Raw genomic sequence first — 24,822 nt, forward strand, 5'->3', positions numbered from 1 at the left:
GGACAGGGCAGAGGGAATCTTGATCTTTACCTGCTTTGTATAAATACTTGATGAAGTGTCTTGAGGCATGGCCAGTGAGCCTCAGGGTTAAAGTCATCCAATCATGAGGCTGATGAGTCAGTATGATGCCACTCATGTTACCCCACTGTCTATTCACTGACAAAGAGAGCCTTCAAACACATCAGCAACACCGAGCTGAAGCCATGCAGCCTCGCATCAATCACTCGCGTCAAAAATTCAGACAGGCAAACACTGACTTCATCTAACTGGCAGCGTGAGCTCATTCAGTACACTGTCTGTATTCCGTTCCCTACTTTATAGTGCAGCATTTGTCACTTTATGGATTACCATGTTAAGAGGAATTGAAAAGTACTCTCCGTGGACAGAAACTGTAATGGAAAGCCCTCGCATCTGTCACACAGATTTGAGAGATATGATTATGAGAGTGGGACTCTAAGATACACTGTTGTATACTTTTCAGCATCAGATCAGTAACAGGGAGAGGGCTACAGAGGGGGCACTTATAACAGCATACTGCTAATTGACTGTGCACCATTATGACAAAATGGGTCTGTTTCTTGTACAGCACTATTGCAGAAAGTGAGTATGAGTCTCTTTTGAAAATTTGAGCACTTTAACTGTTAACCTTCATGTTGTCCAAATTCCACCCGTTTCTAAATGTTTTTTTATATCCTAGTAAGGGGTTATTTTGTCTAATTGCCACAACAACAACAAAAGATGGATGGTTACAGTACATACTACGTTCTTTGCAAGAAAATGTATCACTACTTTACGGACATTTTATTCAAATTCATATCATCTGCGGTCTTCCAGTGACAATTTTGTAAAATCATTCAAAATGATCGCCTTATATTTACTATATCATTTGGTTTTATTTGTTGTAATAAGTCAGAATTTAGTTGGCTGAAAGGGTGTAACACAGATTTGGGTTGTGATTTATACTATGCTTTACAAACAGTCAAATCGGGTGGACAAAAGTTGCACATTTGACGGCAGACAACACAAATGTTAAGAAACAAGATGGGTGTGAACTTACCAAGGCCGTTAATGACTGAATTGTCTAACTATACGCTGCCTATTTGTTTTGTTATGATATGTTAGAATAGCACTTTTATACCAAAAGCCTCTGCATTCACACCACTGTATGCCACCCCCCCACCCCGTGTTAGTCAATCTGGCTCATATGAAGCACTTTCAGGGTAATTTACGAGTCAGATTCCATCAGGGGATTTAAATCACTGTTTCAGTCTCATCCTTTTAAGAAACCTCTTGGGGGCACATGCATTATCTTGCACCCTCACCTCCAGTCAAACGATAAATTAAACTACCTTCTCTGTCTTCAGAAATAAGATGGAGGAGTTGAAATTAACTCATCACCGCTTTCCCTGCCAGCGGTGCCGTGTGCAGCGTTAATGTCTAGAGATTGGGGCTCTTTCTGGGAAGCCAGTTGGTTGTGGAAATAAACTGTGGCCAGAAACTGAGTGCTTGGACCTCTATTTCCATACAAAGAGAGGTGTATTTGTTCAGGGGGCATCTTAAATAGCGGAAGAGAGGATGCATTCAGACTAAGTTTATTTCCCTGTAGGATGGAGACAGCCATGGAGAGCAACAGTAAAGTATTTCCCCCAGGGAGGTCAATTAGACAGCTAGCAATAAAAAAAGATGGAAAGAAAGCAAAGGCTCACGGATTATGTTTGCATGCCTTTGTGCCATGAATAAACAAATGCAACACAAACTGCGGTGGATTTTTACAATTCACTTATCAAAGAAAGGGTGTGAATTGAAACTGTTGCCCTTGAAAAAGAGGTTATATTTGTAAATATAAAGAGCTCATTTATTTCACATAATTCCTTTAATAGCTACTTTGAAACAAGACATTTACCAAATTCGATTTTAATTTCCTCTCATTTACCCTTTCTATATTTCACTGGCCTTCTCTTTGTTGTGTGTGTGTGTGTATGTGTATGTGTATGTGTATGTGTGTGTGTGTGTGTGTGTGTGTGTGTGTGTGTGTGTGTGTGTGTGTGTGTGTGTGTGTGTGTGTGTGTGTGTACACAAGCTTGTGTGTTTGTGTCATCAATAACGGTGATGGAAAAGAGAGCCGAAGACAAATAGTGCCTGGAGTCTGGCTTTAAGTGACTCCTGTGTTTCAACAACACACACCACAAGAGTCCTTGGGAGGCCATGTATTAATCCAACAGATTTATGACTAAATCTGTCACGGATGGGAGGAGAACCCTCTGCCTTTACTTCAGCCATTCCTGAGAGAAATACACACCTCCCAGACACACATCCTAAATGTGTGTGTGCGTATAGAGCGTTAAAATGAACAGACTGTATACCCCACAAAGACCACCTACACATTTGTACGTTTAAAAAATGTGATACATGAAGGCAAAAACAGACACACACTTAGATGTAATGTGGCATAGATTTGAATTTATGAAGAAAAGCAAGTCACTTGTTTGTGAGCTCACTGAGCTCACTGTAGAATACTCTACTTGTGCATGGCTGTCTTCAATAGAAACGACCCTACGGCTCATGGTTATATTTACAAAGCCAGAAGGAACGAGATGTTGTAAATAAAACGTTTTCCAAGAAAAATAAAAGACCTCACTGTGCTTTTAGCTTGTGAAGAAATATACAAAATCTAAGACTTCAGGGGCAGCAGTAGCTCAGTCTGTAGGGACTTGGCTTGGGAACAGAAGGGTTGCTGGTTCAAGTCCCGATCGGACCAAATACAGAGTGTGGACTGTTAACTTACAGCTACTGGCTTGTCCTTGAGCAAGTCACTGAATACCAAACTGCTCCCTGGCGCCACTTTGTTCTGACACCCCTGATCTGAAGCGTGTGTTCATGTGTGCATTTTGACCAACGTGTGTAATGTAACTGATTTTCGGGGATTACAACATTTATGTCCATCTTAATTTGTTCTCCTAGGAAGGAGGAGACACAAAATGTTTCCTATCAGGCGTCACAATTATGAATTGGTCAGAAACTACCGTTGAATAACTTAGAAAAAAGTATATTTTAATGGGAAAGTATGAAAGTGAGTATAGAAGAACATGTTTCCCAATAAATGTTAGTCTCGCAGCACTGACAATATGGTACATTTGGATTCACTCTGCTGTCCACATATGGATAATTATTTTGCAGCACATACTATGAGCGCAGTTTAGGTCAGTCCAAAGGGAACTGAGGAGGAAGATGTGTATGATTGGATGTGTGGCCTAGGAATAGCTTTCTAATACAGCCAAATGGTGAAATGATGAGAACACTTACTGACAAGACTGTGACTAACCAATCACATTGTGAAAGTCAGAGGACAGTGAGGGACATTAGTGGACAGTCATCCTACGCATTGGTGAGGAGAAGACCTGTCACTGCACATTCATACACAGCCGCGCTCACTCTCCGATCACGCAGGAATGCTCTTTGTTCTTTGAAAATCTTCGATTCCGTCCTATCACTGTATTGCTGTTCCTCCCGCCCTCTCTCTCTGAGGCGTTTGTCATCCACTCGTCACGCTCCGTCCTGCTTGTGGAGGCCAGACAGAGGGACACAGGCAGCGCTGATAGGAGTGGACAGGTGGCTGTGTGCTGCTGAGGCTTCAGGAGTGACGGCTGAGCCTGGCTGGCCTGTCACAAAGGCAAACGCCCGCCGCAAACACGCATGCATCCACCCCAAACCGCACCAATCCTGCCAACATGCCAAAACGTCCGTCAAGGCTGGCACTTTGAAACGCCTGCCCAATTCTTTCCTTCTCTTTCTGTCTTGCTCTTTTCAACGTGTTTCGCTGCCTACCTCCATTTTTAATCCCATTCTTATTCTGTTATTTGCCTCTCTGGTTCACCCTCCCTACACCCCCTCTCTCCAGCACTGGCCCTCCGCTGACCTCACAGGGCTGACTATTACCTGAGAGTAAGCTAAATCATGGTCGGGTAATGGAACATGCCACCTTCATTGTGAGGCAACACACACAAACCCACACACACACTTAAGCGGAAACAAAAGCCTCTCTCTTTTGGCCTTTCCCCCTTTTCTCTCCAGTTTACATGTTTATCGCTTGGCCCGAGTATTTCTGAAATAAAGGGCTGATGTTGTTTCTGTCGGCCCTGCGGATGGAGATGGGGATGTTGGGGAATGGCAGGCGCTGAGGTCAAGAATAAGGCTGTGGCAACTCAGAGATAACCTCCAGCCCTGGCTGTCGTTGTAAGGGAGAGTTGGAAATATTGCCTCAGAAAACCAAAGGCTCCTTCTCTTGACAAACATAGCTGTAACAAAAATGTGAATTGGAGAATCAGCAGTGGTGTCCCTGTTTTGGACAAGAAAGACATTTTAACTGTACGTCTGTAACTCTCACCAACTTTGGTACATTTTACTCAGACCAACTACAAGTGGGGTTACATCAAACTCAGTAAAAACTCCCACAAAGCTCTCAAAATATGTTCTTTGAAAATTCATAAAACACTGCTTATAAATTAAAAAGGCTGTATGTACGGCGTTACTTCATTTCTAGTGATAATACTACAGCTACCAATCAGACCATATTTATCACCCTCACTGAACACAAGACAGCAGACTCAAAGGTTCAATTTAATAGCCAAGGATTATAGCCACTGGGCAATTTCATTGCTTGTACATTTTTATTACATCAATAAAACTATGAGCCGACTAGTCAGTACACTAAAACAGGAATAAGAGAAAAAAGAAATAAACATTTTGCATTTGAAGAACAGTGAACTATGGATGCAAAAGAAGAACAAAACATGGAAATAATAAATGTGTCTGCTAGAGTAAGTGAAACCTCTTATTTTCTCTCTCTTTTGTTATTTTGAAACCTTCTTAGATTCTAGTGTGATGACAAATTGCTTGAAGCAGACTTTTTTTTCTCTTTGTAGTTACTGAGATAAAACAGAAATGTTAAAAACAATACAAACATGACAAAGTGTCCAGTGCAGTCCCTATCAAAAAGTGGAGCGTGCATTGAGTTTTACAAACACCCTGACCAGCATGAGATGTCTTGTCCAGCCCCAAGTCCTGCTAAAAATTGGCTCCAAGAGATCATGACTTCACATATAGTTATCACTGTTAAAGCAAAACTTGCAAGAGATTTTGAAATGATCCACTCACTTCATGTGATCCAAATGAGGTGATTAGACAGGCTTGTACATCCACATACTTTATACCTGATTTTATTTTGGTCAGAGCATTTGATTTATGGTTTGCCATGGGGATGTTAAAAGAAAAAGAGAATTTCATCCAATATTGAAAAAAGCTTCTTAAACAAATCACCGTCCCTAGCAACAATAGGCTGTGCGAAATGTGCATTATGCTTACATAGAAAAAAGTTTCTCATTGTTCTTTAGCAGTGCTTTGTTCCTGCGGCAGTATAGTCAGGTGTATTTCTTATCTCTGCTTTTTCGGCAAGTGACAAACACAAACAAAACACTGGCCAGCTTGGATTTATTTGAATTGACAGGAAAAAACCTGTGATGAAGCATGGCAGTTCTCAAGAAGCAGATGCTGCCGCCTTAAACCAGCACACAAACTGCTCACACAACACAACATGGTTGGTACACTCTATTACAATATACTGTGGCAAATTGTTGAACGTTTGTGAAATGTTCCTCAAATGACATTCAGAATTTGAATCAAAACTGACTTGCCACCTAAGGTGTGGTGTCTTCAGATCCACTACTAGACAAATATCACCTCTACTTTACGTCCTGTTCCTTTTTTATAGATGACTTAGTGGTGGCATGCAGGCTTGGTGATCTCCACTGGATGATATCTGTGATAGGGTTTTCTCAGTCCCAGTCCATATTGGGCAACAGTTGTAAAATTGCACTGTGCTCCAGACGCCTCACTGGCATGTCTGATCCTGGTCTGGTGCAGCTCATCTCAGTGTATCTGAGCGACTAGCCAGGCCAGGCCAAGGCCAGCTGGACTTTATCTATATGGGCAGAGTCACTGTTGCATCCCCATCTTCCTCATCTCTCTCTCGCTCTCTTATGTCCATCTGCTGCGAAGCCCCTCTCACCCTCATCTCTCCCTCTGCCAATATCTATTCCCATCTCTTCATGTGGGCATCACTTCCACAGTTTCTGCCAGTGCCCTTCCAGATCATCCCGATTCTTTCCTTGCATCCGTCCTTTTCTCACTCACTCCTTTAACCTTTTCCTGCTATAGTCCCGTCATCTTTTCCACCTTTCTTTCAATTCTCCTGCCCTTACTCTGTCCCTCTTTCAATTCATTATCCCATCTCCTTCCCTTACATTTGCATATACACGTTTCAGATCTCAGGAGTGATCCACTATTTCCAATGGGCAAGATAAATGAGTTGCAGTGGTATAAGGTGAGAAATAGAGGGAAAGAAAGACAGGACAGGCAGGACAGTCACTGTCCAAAAAGCTTGGCTGATAATGTGCTCAAGATGACCAGCAGAGGACTGCAATGCAGACATGCCAGGGTCTGAAGTGTGTGTGAGACAAAAAGAGAGAAAGGGGGACTGAGTTAAAGTGGATGGTGTGTGTGTGTTTGTCCAGATTGTTTGTTACGCCTCTGCCTAAACCTGATGTCCAGCTTCTACCATTACAGCTTTTTTTCATCCCGTAACACGCCACACTTGTTTTATGGATTATAAATGAACTCATTATCTGAAGCGCTCATTAGCTGCGGGTCCTAATTAGCCAAAATGAATATTGTTTCCTGACAAAGACATTGGCACTGGAAAATTGGTCAATCTGGAGAGAGGGACATAGTGACAGGGGGAGCATAAAAAGACAGGAGAGGTGAGTGGAATAGCTGAGCTATTACAGCTGCTCTGGTTGATCAGTTCCTCCCCCCATCTTTTTTGCATTGTCCTGCACAAACTCTCCCTCCACCCACCAAAACGCAGCTCTTTAAGCAGACAACATGCTGCATTCTCATCACCATCGCCAGACAGCCATGACAGGTTTGGGTGGGAAATAAGCGGTCCAGGCATGATAAAAGCAGCAAGGTATTTTGCATGATAATTGTGTGAGTTTGTGAGAATGTTATTGCAAGAATCAGTGGAAAATATGTAGCCAGGAAAACATAGTTTCTCATAGGCACAATGTCTGACAGCAGAAAAGCCTGGGATTTGTTATCAAGTGGAACTTCTCACTGGAGACAAACTACCACACAGAGAAACAAATAGAAGAGAGAAAGAGACAAAGAACAAGAATGTGTGCACGGTAGAGAAAAAGAGAGGATGAGAAGACGACCGACAAGACTGTCTGCTTAAAAAAAAAAAGATCTGCGCTTCTAAGAAGGCCTGTTAAATGTCAAACACCTTCTCGGCTGTGAGATAAGAGAGAGGAGTTCAATTATACCGTGCTCTCTCTATCCCACTAGTGTGGGCATAAACACATGTGAATATACACACAACTCACACAGAGACATATGCCTTCTGGGCCTATCACTGTTCCTGGCACATATTTCCATATCAAAAGATAGTAAGTGCAAACACTAAATTGACAACGAATGCATCCGTGCTCAAAAGGCTAGTTTCATCACCTCAAAATGCACAGTGGCATACAGAAAGCATAATGAGAGCGTAACCAGGGTTGCAGAGAGAGAGTAATAAGTGAGCGGGATCAATCTCCACCAGTGGAGAAGACAAAGACATCAAACACACCAGTAAACAAAAGCAGGCAGATTCGAGCCAGTAAATGGAGGACAAAGAGTGCAAGCACCCCACTTGTCAATTAATCCTATCTGGCACCAGCATGCTGGCCTTTATGAGAACAAATGTCAGCTTTCAAGACAAGGACGATATAACCTTTCCTCATAGAATGCACACCAGCCTCAGACGACCAACATTGACATTACCCTCCACACATCGAATATAAGCTGATCCAGCATGTCATCCAAATGATCATTTAGCAAATGTGCTTTCCTGGAACTGATTAGAATGTATGGTAACTTAAAGGGGCCCTATTCATTTTGGGGTTTTCCCTTTCCTGTAGAGTGTATGGTGTTGGTGCCTGTAAATGGCCTGCGAAGGGAAACATTTAATTTCTCTCCCACACATTCCCCCCCCCTGGAAGCTCCAACACATTGTAAGTGATAGGCTAAGGGGCGGGACATCGCTAAGCAGGTTGACCAATCACAACAGAGCCAGCCAGCAAACCAATCAGAGCAGACTGGGCTCTGGTTTCAGACAGAGGTTGAAAAGAGTTGCTGCAGCACAGGCAGTCTGAGAAAAATAAAAGCAATTTTTTTTTTAACATTAACGCATGCCAACATGTCACAGTAGGGGCACAAAACAAAACAAATAATAATACATTCAAAAACACTGTTCACTTTCCGCCACAAGATAAAGCTTAGCACGTGCTTAATAAAAAAAAAAACAACATGTTCATCTCGTCTGGCTCCTGCTCTAAAGGTCCTTACACACCGAGCCGATTTTCGGCGTCGATAGATGTCGGGCCGTCGATGAGCGTCGTGTCGCCCCACTCAGATTGGTGTTTACTACACCGTCGTGTCTTTTCGGCCGTGCCGACACCTTCCGCCGCCGATTCGACATGTTGAATCAGTAGGCTGTCGGCCAAAGGAATCAAGAAATCACTCTGATTGGCTGTGCTTAGCGAATCAGTGCATGAGAAGCGAAACGGAAGTGAGGGACCCAAACAAACTATTAAGAAGGCAAATCTGAGATTTCATTTAACTCCAGCTCTCGACACAGGTTCGGGAAAGCCCCATGAGCTTCTCGCTGTAGAGTGAAAATGGAACACACACGCTATTTGTTGTTTGTTTATATCACGCAGTCTGTTCTTCTTCTCTCTGTGTATCACGCAGTCTGTCTTCCGGTTGTTGCCTCTTTTGAATGACGAATACACACTACCGCCGCCTGCTGGTAAGGAGAGTTATTGCCACTCACGCATGCGCAGTTCGTACGTGCAACTTGGCCGTCGGCTGAAGTCTTTGCGGTGTGTTCCAGTGCGAAACATGGCCAAGACGCAGGAGACGTGAGGCGACGTGAGGCGACGTGAGGCGACGTGAGGCGACGTGAGGCGACGTTCCGTCGGGACGTGTTCTTTGGTGTCAGTTTGGTGTGTAAGGAGCTTTAGACATATCGAACTTGGATTAAATGAGAAGGTATTGCTAGCAACAACAGGGAGTGAGAATATGGTGTTTAAAGGACTCTAAACAGGCTATTCTCTCAGCAGGAAGTCATTTTCAAAGTCATAATCAGAACAGTATGCACGCCACAGTAACAATATGTTTTAAACTTTCAAATCTTCTGTGGTGTGCTGTATTTCTAAAACATTCAGATTTTTGAATATTTGGAGCTTTTCCTCTGTTATTTTTTTCTTAATTCCTCACTTTTGAATTGGAAAATTGCTCTTTTTTGTATGCACAGAAACACCTGACATAAAAATCAGCAACATATTTTTGCTCGAGACACGACACTAACTGCCACATGCGTGTTCAAAGGGGCACAGAAAAAAATACAAAAAAGCAAACAGATACATTTACACAAACACACATGCAAGCAACACACACACACACACACACACACACACATATATGCACAAGCCGCCCTCACTCCGACAGCCTCCCTGCAATAGAGCAGGCAGAGGTGGTCGCTGATGTGAAACATCAATTTCCAGGTTAGCTGCTCTGCGTGGCTCAGGCAGGTATCAGCCATGACCCACCTGGGCTAGATAAGCAGCTGCAAGACGCTGATCTGCCTCCCAGCAATGCACCGCTCAGTACTGAAGAATGGAGTGCACACACACACTAACACACTTAGACACATTAGTAAACAAATACTAAAACAATTAATTATGAGGAAAGAATGGAAAAATTGCAGTAAAAAATAGCTTTTTTATATTTCCAGTAAATAAGTCTTGTGGAGTTTGAAAATCACTAGTTAGGGACAAATACACTAAACACAGGTACTGTACACAATGCATAAGTACTGCTCTGGTAAGGGTTCACCCTTCCAATACTTTAATTATTCAACCTGCTGCTAGGTTTAAACTGGGTATACTGTAAACCAGAGGCGTTCCAAATAGGCACACAAACTTGTAAACAAACTAAACACAGTGACAACGCTGATAATTTGGGGTAATGAAAGAAAAAAAAGATAACTACCCCACCAAAAATATTTTGGTGCTCACTATGATGATTCAGCATGCTCTATTTCTCTCTGTGTCTCTCACTCAGAGAGTTTAGAGTCAAAGAACATTTTGGAGCCTGAAGTAGTATTAGCTAAATGTGAGCCAGTGTGTGTGAGCCTTTCCTCAGTTGGTCAGGTAATCTATCCGCTGCCTCCATCACAGTGACGGCGCCTCGGCAGCGCTGCTCAACCTGGTGTCCTGCCACGTTCCCACAGACAATTTCAATTTACTTTTACAACCCAGAGAAATACCACACACACAGCCTGAAGCTATTCAACACGCTTCCTTCCCTACATTGTCTCTATCTCTTCTCACTCTGTTTGGTCATTACACAGGAAACCCGAAGAGCCTAAGCCACACCACAGACACAGTCTCATGATTTTTGAATGGAGATGCAGAGAGATCAGTGTTAAGAGTCTATGATTGCTTCTCTGAAGAAATACTTCTCACATTAGATGTTGGACCAAGCAACTTAAACTTTATACTATAACATATCCTAGAGGTGTTTAAAAGAAGGACCTACAATAAATAAACACCTAAAAACATCTTTAAAACAGTAAACTGACTCCTTCAGTCTGTCGAGTGTGAAGTTGCGAGGTCATGGTTCAGTGTGCCCTCCCCTTTTCTTTCAGCTGTAATTCACACCAGAAGTGATACGTAAGAGCTACTTTAGTGTCCAATCGTTCAGATCTCTGTCCCAGCCGACACCTTTCAGCTGCTCAGGTGCTGAACGGACAATCAGCCAAACTGTCTCCAATAGAGCTGCCAAGTTCACAGACCAGGCAAACTTGAGTTTGGATTAATTGTTGTAAATATAGTTATCATTACAAAACTTGTATGGTGTATACTTAAATATCAGAATACAAATATACTTTTTTTGCATAAAGAATGGGTTTGGGGTCACATGTAGGCATGTCAGGATTATGGAGTGTATGAATAAAAGTATTGATTGGCTGTTTGAATATACGTTTAAATAAACAACCGACTGCTAAATCGAAAATGTTCAAGAAAAACACATATATGGAATGTTTTTTAAGACTTAAAAGTAAACTTTGTGTTCATCTTTATTTATAGAGTACTTATAACAAAGTACTTCAGAAATAAAGAAAATAACAAACACAGCTATAAAGGAATAAAAGTACTCATCAATTGAAAAATGGCAGAACCCATAAACAGAATAAATAATAGGGTGGTCCATATAATCCTTAACTATTGAGGAACAGTAACTCTAAGTACCATTATGTTAATGCAACACTAAAGCCATCAAGAGCATTTCTACAATGTGGGTTTGCTACTTTTATTTGAGAAGGAATCTGGAAGATCTGTTTGGTATAAAGTGTCTCAAAAACAGCTTAGTTTAATTGAGTTCTTACTCTGTAAATGTTGCTATAAAAGTACATCTGAACAACTTTTGCTGCTCTTTTTGTCAGCTGTTGGATAATGCTTTGCTTTTTTACACCACACCACCATCATACATGGAAACATTGCATAAATACACCTGGATAATATCAAAAATGAATATGTTCTCCAATATCTACTTCACGCTCCAACATGTACCATGGACCCAGACATGGGCCTCTGCAGTGGTTCATTCCAAATGCTGTACCCCTTCTTTGTTTTTCACCCATTCCTGATAAGGTTTGAGCTATCCATTGGCTTCTTAAACCCACTCTGACTGTGCACCATGTGAAATTATTTATCCAAGCCATTAAGTCTCTGTGTTATATTTCCATATTTTATTTGTCCTTAGGCAAGTTAACAAAATTCATTTGACACTAGGATAAATCAAATGCAAATCAAGACATTGTGAATGTCAATTACGAAAAGTATGACATTTTGTTTTTCTTGTTAGTAACTCGAGTTGGCTTTGTTTCTCAAAACTGCATATGTATAATTTGTTTGCTACACTCACACAGAATTTAAGACTGAATATGCAACACATTTTTGTTGAAATAAATGTTTTGTTTGGTGCAGGCAGACAAGCAAGACTAAAAGTCAGAAAGCAAGGGAAAAAGGTTAGGGAAAAGTGGTGAAATTAAAATTATGCATGGGCTGCTTAGCATTCGTGGAAACTCAGGAGCAATGTTGCAATGAGAGGCCAGAGTGTTTGCATGAGCCGTAATAACACTAACACATCACGTGCTGGGTAAGTGCAGACAATATAGCCAGCACAGCGCCATGATGGATGGTGTGTTTGCAGACACCACTGAACCGTGGACCCCATTATTTCCTGGGGGAGGAAGGGGGAGCAAAGCAGTACGGGGAGAGATAAGGGATGATTGACTAAACCAAAACAGAGGTCCCTCTTGGATGGCAGTGTGCTGGAATTATTGGGAAGCCACTGTGGGAGTCAATGCAACAGCTCAATGACAGCAGAGAGCTGTCACAGGAAGTAAGAAGATCAAGTGTATCCCTTTCCTAAACTGAGGTAAGGGAGGACGCTTCATGTGGGGAGGAAAACTTCCAGTCATTAAGAATATCTCCTGAACATGTTGGGGACTCATCTCCTGCTGAGATCAGGTGGTTCCAACCCCAACAGGGAGGAATGCTTCACTTCTGCAGTTGCTAGATAGGATTTATAAAACTAAGACACACAGAGACACAGCCACTCTCACTCTGATGCACATCCGCCAACTCATAAACACAGACACAACAGCAGTTGCCAGCAATGCAGGAGAGACACACACATCGCATTCCAATTTGGTCCAAATGAGGCCCGAAAGCTGGAGCATAAAAAGACCTCTGCGCTGCCCTTTTAGCAGTCAGACAGTCACACGTATCTAGAGCTAGGAGACGGATGGATACCAGCCAACATCTCCTAAGAACATATTCTACTCTCAGAGGAACTGACACCGCCTTCTTCTCCTGACAATTTCCTGATTAGCCTTTTGATTAAGCATTAGCCTTATTTTTTTATTTCTCTTTTTATGCTTCCGTTTCTGCTCTAGATGATCTGGTCTGCAGAGTAAAAGGACTGTCAAAATATTCTCCGATGTCTTGTAGTAATCTGGAAAACAAGATGCCAGCGTAGTGAGATAATTTCAGAATTATAAAGTCAATTATAATTAAGGGTTTACACCGATTTAGAATATGTTACACTACTTCTTACGGAGAAATGCAAGCAGATTACATATTTTGGAACAAAATCAACATAATGAGAACAAGCACAATAATCAGCCACATACATAGTTGTTGCTACGTAAAGATTATTGGTAATTAATGTATATTACTACATATATATGGGAGGAGCAGGTGTTATGTTCATCAACTTTAAATAATGGCCAAGTAGTTTAAGTTCAGATATAACATTTACTTAACTGTATTTAACTACAGCACATGTTTATAAAGTGCATTTTTACTTTACCAAAAAAACAAATGTTAATGTTCCTAAACATGTTTGTTTGTGGTCCATGAGAGTTGAACGCCTCTGGCACCATTTGTAAGATAGGACCCTGAATGTTGGTTTCCAAAACACTTCCTAATTTAGGTGCATTACCGGCAACAATTAAAACTGTTGTTGTGGACAAGACAGTTATGAATTGTGGGAACATTAAGCTCTGAATACTGCTCAGTAACAGTTTGAGGTTAAGAGTGCATCACTTTATTGGATTGTTTTTAAATATTAATTTGAGGGGATCGGTTCACTGTGCATCGATGTACTTTTTTGCAGGAACAGCGTGTTCACAGTCTCAGTGGAAAACATTCACACACTCCCAATCCCGATAAAGGTCTCATCCGTTTGTCACCGAGATGCACAACTGGAGTACTTCAGGTTCTCATTTGCACCTGCAATATTTGCAAAATGTCAGTTTGTTGTTTTCACAAAGGACATTCTGCAAAGAGCTCCACACTAGTGAACATATCTTAGAGCCCCATGGTGCTGTGTAAGTCAGCTGGTCAGTCAGTGATTTGCACATAGAGCAGGCAACACACTCTCTAATCATTTGATCAGCAGCCAGAGCCCTATCTCCAGTGTCACTCAAAGGGAGTCGAATATGGATTTCCCAATATCAAGACACAAAGATTCTTGAGCAGGGATAAAGCTTAAGCCTCGCAGAAGCATTCAAATTCTTCCTGTAGTCTTTAGCATTTCATTACAAACAGTACTGTCTGCTTCCAAAGAGTTTGTTTTACTGGTGGACAAATAGATTCTTACAGCCTTAATGTCAGGTAAAAAGCATTGGACTTATCCTTTAAACAGGTTGCCATTTGAACACTTCTTCATCAGTCACATATTTAGTCAAAGGATAACTTAAGAATTGAGAGGTCTGTGAGTTACAGCCTAAAAATATCTATTCTGCATTGGAGGCAATTCTGCTTCAGATGTTAGATTGAGCTTCTAAATTAGAAAGCTTAGGTCCAATCGGGATCAAGGAGCATTCACACTCCAACAGCGTCAATATACAGCTGGCAATAGTTATAAATACTGCTTTGTTTATGAGTGCAGCTAACAAAGTCAATATACTCAATCAGAAGGCTGCGAAAGAGAGAGTGTGTCCGGAGGAGGGGATGTTGACAAGCCATAGTTAATGTAGAGTGCACTCGGCAGCTGACAGTGGGGAATTGGCTGGGGAGAGTACACAGACATTATCAACACTTTTAGGGGAAGGCTTTAATAAGTTGCTCCTTGGGGCTACTTCCTGCTCCTTAATTATTATTGAATTAGGAATGCCACAAAGCTAATTAAAAGTGCAAGGTATTTACTGTGGCAGCAGAAGAATGAAAGGGAGTAGAGGAGCAAGTGAAATGGAAAAAAAAGGGATAAAGCTGAGATGGAAGCTGGGTATTTGAATTGTTTTAAATGAATTATAATGCTGGAACATAAAGCTACAATTCTATATTCTTGCTGCATTGGACTAAAATATAAAACATTGATAAAACCTCTGGAGCAATGCTTCCTTGCTAGAGCTAAAAGGGAAAATAAAATATAAAACCGGGAAAATATACTGTAAGAAAAGTGTCTATTTGGGCTTAAAAATGGCAGGTCTACTGCCTCCTCTTGCTGAAGCTGTGCTCTGGGTGTCTAATGTGTCCACTGTGTGATATATAAGGGAAGTAGAAAATGAGTTTCGTTTTGTTTTTGCAGTCATTCTTGATTGGAAATGTCATGTTCTTTTATTGAACGACAAGGAATACAAGTGTGCTGATGGATGTGAATGAGTCACAATGAATGAAGTGGTTGTTTTAAAATAATTGAGGGTCTCTTTTTCTTCAAATGTAATGAAATGCCAGAATCTTCTCTCCTGTTCTACTCTCTGGGGCTTCTTACTTCCTCTGCAACAACAATTGAATACAATCACCAATGCCGTATAAATGAACAAGTGTTTTAATACTGTTATACTAAGCCAAACTTTTAAATGTAATCAGACAGAGATGCCTTATGCTCGATTGGCACAAACTGCAAGACTAACACAAGCCATCCCAGCAGAGTGTGGAAGTTTCTTATTTTGAACAAATGTGGTGTTCTTTCCACAAGTTAATTACTCAGTAGAGAGCTTAATCTGCCGAATCAGGGCAAAGTGGATTAGAAGATGAGAGCGTTTAATCAAAGTGTTCTCTCCGTCTAATTACACATCCCATTTCCTGACACAACACACACACTGTTATCTGCCACTGCATTTCAACATCAGTGCCTGTGTTTAGCTGCCCCCCCAAGAGTGAGTGATCTTGCCGCCTGCATGTGACGAAATGATGGAAACATTAACACACGCATGCATACTCACACTCAAGGGACACACACATACATGCAGAGAATGAACACCATGATATACTCGTCTTATACATATTGAAAAAAATAATCTGAGGCTTTGTGGTTTCACTGCAGTGTAGAGCAGAACTCTAATGGAGCCTAATCACACATCACAGGCATCACTTATACCAGTGGGGATTAAAGATTCCTCTTGGGTTTAGTCTCATCCGTGTATCAACTTTGGATGTTGCGTTTGCCTGCATGAAAGATGATGAGAGCTGCACTGGAGTGGTGGAAATAGCAGTAAGAGTGTCAGAGGTGTGAGTTCACAGAGTGAGGGACTTCTCGCATTGCGTTACACGTTTCAGATCCCCACCCGACATACTGGCCTATGATTGGGGGAGAAGAGCTGGTGTAGTCTTTGATCAAGTATCCATAGTGTTTGGATATGTTCCCTCATCTCTCTGATAAGAAATAATGAGAATGCATTACGACTCAGAAGCTAAAGGGGAATTACGGATATATTCAAAGTAAATATATGTAGTTCCTATGGTCTTAGACAGTCCTTAATATAAGTACAAATAAACATGCCTCTAAATCAATTTTAATCACGTGCATTCACATGACAGGAAGTAAAACAGCTCTTCGCAATTGTGTTTCTATAGATGGTGAGAGCCATGCCGCTAAAACACCGCTAGCAAAGATTATTTCAACTTTGACCTCGTTACCACTGACCTTTTGACGCGCAACCAATCAGATGACAGCTGTATGTGGCAGAGCAAGCTAGCAGGGGAGGTAACCATAGAAACAAAACGTAACTGACTGTTTTCAACGCAATGCCCAACCCTGCGGTGAGCAAAGAAAAACAAAACAAAATCACGTGAATGCCGCTCAACTCACCTTCCTGCTGAAAAGCTAAGCTGATGAATAGCACCCGCGGAAGTATATGGGCCATGATAATTGGACTGTGCCATTCTCATGAAAACCATTGGGGGGTTAACAGGAGATACTTCACCCAAGCTACTTTTCTTTTATACGAGAAATGTCTTCTCTCCCCTGCACTTGACTCCGGGCTGGCCAACATGATTATAAAATCATGCAGTTGTGAGAGGAAGTACGAACCTCTTGGTCAAAGGAGCACTAAAAATGTTTTTTTTAAGTCATCTGTTAATTAAGTCAGGCTTTTGTTACCCATCCTAAAGACTGACTAACTGTAACTAATTTAATAAAATCCTTATTTTTTCTCAAACTTTCCCTGCTATCCAAGTTTTATTTGCACCCACGTCCTTAGCAATTAAAGTCTTGAACTTCTCCATAGACAATTAATTAGGAAATATGTAATGGATGACACTGAGATCACCCAGGGGAATGATCCTTTTGTGCACGTGTCAGTCAATTACTTCTTACACACACTGGCTCTTGGTGTCATCTCACACAACCTGCTCACATGAACCCTGCACCGTTACATCATAGCCAAGACTAAGCCAAACAACTTCCACGGTAACTGATCCTGACCAATCAGAGTGGCTGTGGAAACCTGATCACTGGGCTCTCGAGTCATGCCGTTTGGCAGGTGCTCATTTATGTTCATCAAATTTGTGGTACCATAATGGTCTAATGAAGTATAGAGGAAAGCATGTCATTTTTGAATATGATTAAACCGCCCCCATTGTGCCCTGAAAGCACAATTGAACAATTCTTTATTCTTTGCACAATCCTTGCACTGAACCTTGAGATGAGAAAATATGTATTTTCAATCTACCGTTTATTCGAATCAAGGGTAAAAGCGGTATCAGCATTGAAATTGCTGCCGGGCTACTCTATTAATCCAGCATGCTGGAGGATAAGTAATCTTGAAGTTTTTGTGAAGAAACATGTGGGTGTTTGTGGTGGAAAGAATCTAAAGCTATTCACTATCATGTCACATCCTCTACTCACAGAACACACACGCAAACATTGTGGCTCGATCGGGTGTCTCTGTGGATCGGAGAGCCTCCCAGACGAGGACATCTGCTGAGCTAATAAACAATAATTTTGACAAATTGTTACGGTCCGATCACTCAGCCACCCTCATAATCGCACCACTGAAAAAGCCATCAGATGCTGAGTAAGGACATGACTGACAGCTCTCTGGGCTAGTGGAAGGCATTTCTGGACTGAAGCCCAGCTGCCTGAGGAGAGGACACAAAGATTAATAGCCAGAGGGCAACCTGGACAGAGTGGTTAGGGAAATTAGCAACACCACCCACCAACACATGCATGTCATTTGATGGTTGGAACTCAAGCTGACTAGATAAAGAGATGGCCTTCTGCCAGGGGCTGTTTAGTGCCGTTGGACAAAATGTCAAACTAGGCAACTATGAGGGCAATGGTGCCATGGCGATGATGAAGGCTCATTGGGATGCTGTAACCTCTTCTGGCTGCAGTACAAAACACACAGCTAAGATGATGATGATGGTGGTGTGAAGCTGAAGGTGGTTGTGACTGGGATAGTGTCAATGATGGAGGCTTGGCAGTGTATTTGAACTTTTGTGAACCCGGAACATTTAAAAAAAAAAGCCATAATAGGTTGTCTGTGCCTCAGCCAAGCAACTCTGAGGGTGTAGACAGGGATAAACTCCATGACTCAGACTCACAGTTCTGACAGACCGGCTGAGTATAAAAGGTCATGTGATAAAAAACAAACTTCGAGAAAAATCAATCCAATATAAAGGATTTTAATTCCAAGCCACTGACAACCTGAGAGATGATGAAAAGCCAGACATCTTCAAATTGCCTTGTCAATCACAGCAACCAACAAAAATGACAAAAATAAATAAATACCAAGGGGGAATAATAGATCCAGGGGGAATCTATTACAACCGTGTTCCTATTGTAACCCCAACAGCAGTGCGACATAACCTATAAGCAAGTTTATGAAAGTAATAGATGTCAAATTCTATGATGACATAGATGACAAACTCTTGCATCAAGACATCAAAAACGGTAAATGAACGATCGAAAACATCCCAGGTTTCTTTTGTTCCAGCTGTACACACACACACACACACACACACACACACACACACACACACACACACACACACACACACACACACACACACACACACACACACACACACACACACACACACACACACACACACACACACACACACACACACACACACACACACACACACACACACACACACACACCACACACACACACACACACACACACACACACACACACACACACACACACACACACACACACACACACACACACACACACACACACACACACACACACACACACACACACACACACACACACACACACACACACACACACACACCGACAGAGGACATCCAGTGTCATCACTCTGTGTTTTTTATGACTTCTCTCTTTCCTTGTTGTTTTCACTTTCTCAGTTTATATTCAAGAGGGATACAAGGACAGACCATTTCTGTGCAGTAAACAAAGCAATCCACAAAGACAGCTTTACTTTACTTCCTTGAACACAAGGTAGGTACAGCAAATACAACATGCTGGCACTCCATAGAGACTCACCGACTGGTGTATCTTCATAGATGAGTAGGTAGGTCGAGAAGAAGTAGTTCAGGAAGCGTGGTGGCTGGTTGGAGCCTGGGATAAAGAGAGGGAAGAATGGTGATTACAATTATGTTCGAGGACTATTAATTGAGGTTATTGCTTTGATAATAATATTCAAGTGAAACAGTTCCATTTTCATGTAAATAATCTCTACTTTGTCAAATGTATGTACATTGATTCAAAGTATAGCCTGATAGCTTACTCTTACTTACTATCCTGAGAGCTTTGACAAATGTTGGTTTTGCTCTTTCACATTCTCAGAAGCAGCAACAGCAGTTTGAGTTATATGATACAGTAGAGCTGTGTACTCTAGCAGCATTTGTCAAGTGATCTTTGGGAAGTATAGGAGAAAAAAACTCTACTCCAATGAACACTTCAACTGTAAAATGCACTGATGCTGCTGCCACTGCAGACAGCCTTGTTCTTTTGTTTCATACAGACAGTTTCCACACTGCTTCCCAGGGAAAGCATGCCCCCCCCCCCCTCTACCAGAAGGCTGTAGCAAATGTATTCAGTGCAAAAAACTGTACGATTGGCAGGGGCAAACTGCCAGACAGTGCATGACATATGGGAACATTTTAAGGAAACGATATCTATCAACATATTTATATCTTGGATTTACACACCTCTGATCAGGAGTTGCTAATGTAAGTTTGGCAGCTTAACTCTTTTGATAAGAATACCGACCTTGGTTTATTTCTCCTCTGGTCCATTGGGGTTTTTGCCATTTGTTAACGCAGGCAACTCTTTAAAGCAACTTATGTCAGCTGTCCATGCTGGTGTGTACAGTATCTACTGTAGTGTGTGTGTACCTCTGTATTACTGATATTTTACTGCATAAGGGCTCCATGGCTCTGAGTATTCTTAGGAAACCGTCTGAATTCTAGGTTTAGAAGCAGCTGATTTTCTTTGCTGCAAATCCTACATAAAACTCATCCTAAACTACTCTTAAATCAGAGGCAAACATTTACTAAATGTGAAGAAAAAAGAAAAAAAAAAAGAGTAAGCTCATAGGATCAAGTAGAGCTGCCTGTCCATTATACATGTAGGTGTTGAGGAAATGCTTACATGCTATCAGAAGATTTTCAAGTTCACCATTTGCTAAAAGCATTCCTTGAATCACCCAGGGTTATTGTTTTGTACAGCAGCCTATAATAGCCAGTCTGTAACCAGGTGTCATTAACTGTTCATTTACTGTAACTGTTTCTCTTGATCCCTATACTATATGTCTTTTACCCAGTTTATATTTTTTAGGGATGCTCCGATCGATCGACCGCCGATCGTTATCGGCCGATATTCACTCTCGGCCGATCGATCGGTGCTCTCTATAAAGGCCGATCAGGAGAGCCGATCACATGACGTAAAATACATGACACTTTTCTCTGTGCGCGGCAAAACAAGCTCGCCAAAATGGCTTCACCGGTCTGGCAGTATTTTAAGGTGTCCGAAAAAGACAGTAAAACAGCGGTATGCAACGTGTGTGTGTGAAGCAGAAATACTGCAGCTCCGCCCGCTGTGACGGACCGGTGAGCGGAGCAAAACACACACTAAGAGTTAGACCTAACACACTTAGCTATTTTATCTACCTCTGGAACTAGCTAAACTAGTTATAAATATGTTTATTCTTCACTGTCGGGTCACTCATTACTGGATCAGTGAGCTGCATGAGACAGATACTGACAGGCTGTCAGGAGAGAGAGAGAGGGGGAGAGAGGAAAAGAGAGCGCTTCCGCTCGTTTCTCCCGTGTTATTATCCAAAGTAAACTTGAATAATGTACTTAATTTGAATGTAATAATTATGTTGGTTGTTTGTGGAAGCGCATCATGTATTGAAAAATTAATCTGAACTTTTCGATCCGTTACGATTATAAACTGAAGCAATATAAAAATGAGCCCCATTAACTGAGTTTTAAACATCACTTTAAATGGAAGATCCCCATAGCCCCCACCCACCCGATCGGATCGGCGATTGGTATCGGCCGATACTGATTCCGGCGATCGCCCCCCAAAATACCCGATCGGAGCATCCCTAATATCTTTGGTTGGTAACACCTGTTAAGTGTTGTATATACAGTATTTTTGACTGTTTCTATGTTAGATGTTCCCTCTGCAGTGCATCAATCAATCAGGAGAGGGACAGATACTGTATATGTGATCTTGAACAACAAACCAACAAAAACAACCCCCCCCCCCTCCCCTTGTAGGTATATGCTGGTAAAATTCAAATCTTATTTCTACCTAATAAATAAATATATATATATTTTCGGATCACCAATTTCAAAGGCACTTAGCAGCCGATATAAACCTGTGCAAGCAAAGAACATAAAATTACATTCAGAGCATTATACTCCTGTCAGGTTTTCTTATTATGTCGATGCTTTAACTTGAATTAAAATGTTTACATAGTCTGTGTGTAGGTATAGTCATTCATGCCTGCAGGGAAAACACTTCGACACCATGGTAAAAACAAGTAAGCTTTTCATAAATCTGTGAAAAAAGCTGCTGTAATAAAAGAAAAACCTAAAAAAAATTGTATTTTCAATCATAATAAGTGTTTACATGGAATATTAAGGCCAACATGGAATTGAACTCGCATTGATTTCTATGTTTATGAGAGAATATTACAACGGCACATTTGTGAAGGATGTTGAAGGAGTAACAGTCTGCCGTGTTGGACATGGATCTGTGGTGTCAGAGGCAGTGTGATACAAGCTGTTTTGTTGGGAAGATCAGGGAACAAAGCTGACAGTCTTTGATAAGCTGAGCTGTGCGGCAGACCACAGAGACACTGAAGCCAGAGAAGGGGAGGCCAGTCTGTTTGAAGTGAGAGCGCTTGATAGGATCACTGCCTTGAAAGTGGGAGCTTTTCCTTCAGTCATGTGCCCGTCTGTGCGGAAGAAGATGCTTATCTCTGGCCTGCCAGTGTGGCTGTTAGTGGGTGCCAAGAACATGGAGCGCGCTTCACTGAATTGGGGGTGGTGGGGAGGGAGGGGTTACAAGCGGCAGACCACAGAGACACTGAAGCCAGAGAAGGGGAGGCCAGTCTGTTTGAAGTGAGAGCGCTTGATAGGATCGCTGTATACAAGTGTTCCTACACGGACCCTCACTATTGCGGTAAGCGTGTTGTCACTTCCGGTTGTTGTTGTCATCTCCGGGCTATCCTGTGTGTCTGTTCTGCTGCTGATATTATCTTAACTTAATCGATCGTTTTATAATTCTTGATCACGGCAGCTACCTGACGTTGTAATCACACGTTACTACAGCTTAAGCACTCACAACTCTCCTTCTCTTAGCGACAGTAACTCCACAGTTGATTACACTCCTTTTGGGTTTGCTAACGGTAGCTACTTTAGCTTGATAGCTAGCCATGGCTCTTTCCCCACCCTCGGGTGCTATTTCCTGCTCTATCTGTCTCATGTTTGGTTACTTCCCTACCTCCTTTACTGGTACCGATACATGTGTTAAATGTAGTACAGTTGCTAGGTTGGAGGCGGGAATCATAACCATAGAAGCCCGGCTCCGCATTTTAGAAAGTAACTCAGCTACAGTAAAGCCCATGTTAGTCGGTGCGGACCGGCAAGAGGTAGCTCTTACTAGCCGTCCCCCGGCAACTCCCGAGCAGACTGTTCAGAAGGGGCATAACGCAAGACCCGCAGGTCCCCACCAACCCGTTCACGTATCTAACAGATTTTCCCCACTCAGCGAGACACCCACTGAGAAGCCAACTCTGGTTATTGGTAGCTCTATTCTGAGATACGTGAATTTAGAGACCGAAGCCTCCACAGTCACATGCATTCCGGGGGCCAGAGCGGGCGACGTTGAGGCGCATCTTAAACTGCTGGCTAAGAATAAACGTAAATACAGTAGGATTGTTATTCACGTCGGTGGTAATGATGTTCGTTTACGCCAATCAGAATGCACCAAAGTTAATGTGGCGTCTGTGTGTAGATATGCTAAAACAATGTCGGACACCGTAATTTTCTCTGGTCCCCTCCCCAATCTGATCAATGACGACATGTATAGCCGTATGTCATCATTTCAGCACTGGTTGTCTTGGTGGTGCCCAGCAAACGATGTGGGCTTCGTAAATAATTGGACAGCCTTCTGGGGAAAACCTGGGTTGCGGTCGAATAGTCCAAAAATCAGCTCCTAAATTCTAACCCTATCGTCTATTCCTTGACCTCTGAGTGAAACGTCATGGGGTTAAGGGATAGTGGATAGGAGAATTCAAAAGGATTTAGGAGAAGAGACTGCAGTACTTTAGAGAATCCAACTGCATTTTCACTATCCGACGTGTTTATGATGCGCCAGCGGAGGTCATAAATGTGCGCCTGCTGCTGTGGGGAAATTATGGAAACTACAGTTTTCTATACAGCGGACTACAACAGGGATGTTGAATAAGAACGAGGGACTACTGTAAACTCTGCACCGTGCTCTGATGCTGTTGTTTTATGATTTATGAACGGGGACAACAGAGAAACATATTCTTCATGACCAAAGTTGGAATTGAAATAAAAAAGGAAAGTGAAACTTATGCTCGTCACCCTCTCCCTCCGGTCCACATTAATACAAATGATCCCAATACGTATGATTGTATGAACTATGAAAAGATCTTAAAAGCAATACAAATGTATTTATTATAAACGTTAGTCCTTAACATCTATCACTGTGTATATCACCATTCAAACATCTTTTAAAAGTTGAACAAACCCCACACAGCTCAGTAAAGACTGTGAAATGTTGACTTTATTTGATCATTTCAGTAAAAACTAACGTTCATATTTCTCTTTTTGATTATAATACTGATGAACGTTCAAAACAAAGCACTTTGGCAACTTACCACATACGTTTTAAAATGCTTAATAAGCACCGTAACTTTAATGATATCATTTCTCGTTCATAATCGGTTGTTTCCGTGAACGGCCGACTGTTGTGTGACGGCAAATGCCGCGGCCGCAAGGCATTGTGGGGCAGCATTTTCTCCTCTCCTTTCGGTTAGGGAGGTCCAGTGGTTCCTACGCTAAAGGAGGTTATAAAGGAAGTTTGAAACCTCCTTTCCTTTCATTTAGAGAATTCGAACGGCACTTATCATGGCTGCCACTGAGGGACTTCCGGGTCATTTCACTCCGTTAGGAAGGTTCCTAAGCTAAATGGACTATTCGACCGCAACCCTGGTCTGATTAAGAGGAAGGCCTTCATCCTACTCTGGAAGGTGCAGATCTCATTTCGGCAAACATTTCAGAGCTTTGTGGACTTAATCCATGACAAACTGGAGCTGAGACCAGGAGGCGGAGTCGCAGTCTTACACGCTTCTCTGCGCTCTCTCCAATAAAATACCCAATATTAACGGTGTGTGTGTC

At 42.0% G+C, this 24,822-nt stretch overlaps 1 protein-coding gene across 1 annotated transcript in view; it reads right to left on the bottom strand.

Annotated features, from left to right (window-relative positions):
- cdh23 (cadherin-related 23) overlaps window positions 1-24,822 on the bottom strand; it is a 185,371-nt gene that overhangs the window by 134,490 nt on the left and 26,059 nt on the right. The window contains 1 exon segment of the mRNA XM_034152488.1: window positions 19,421-19,495. Within this exon segment, the coding sequence (XP_034008379.1) occupies window positions 19,421-19,495 (75 nt within the window).

The sequence above is a fragment of the Trematomus bernacchii genome, unplaced genomic scaffold (genome assembly GCF_902827165.1).
Source record: "Trematomus bernacchii unplaced genomic scaffold, fTreBer1.1, whole genome shotgun sequence".
Classification (NCBI taxonomy): domain Eukaryota; kingdom Metazoa; phylum Chordata; class Actinopteri; order Perciformes; family Nototheniidae; genus Trematomus; species Trematomus bernacchii.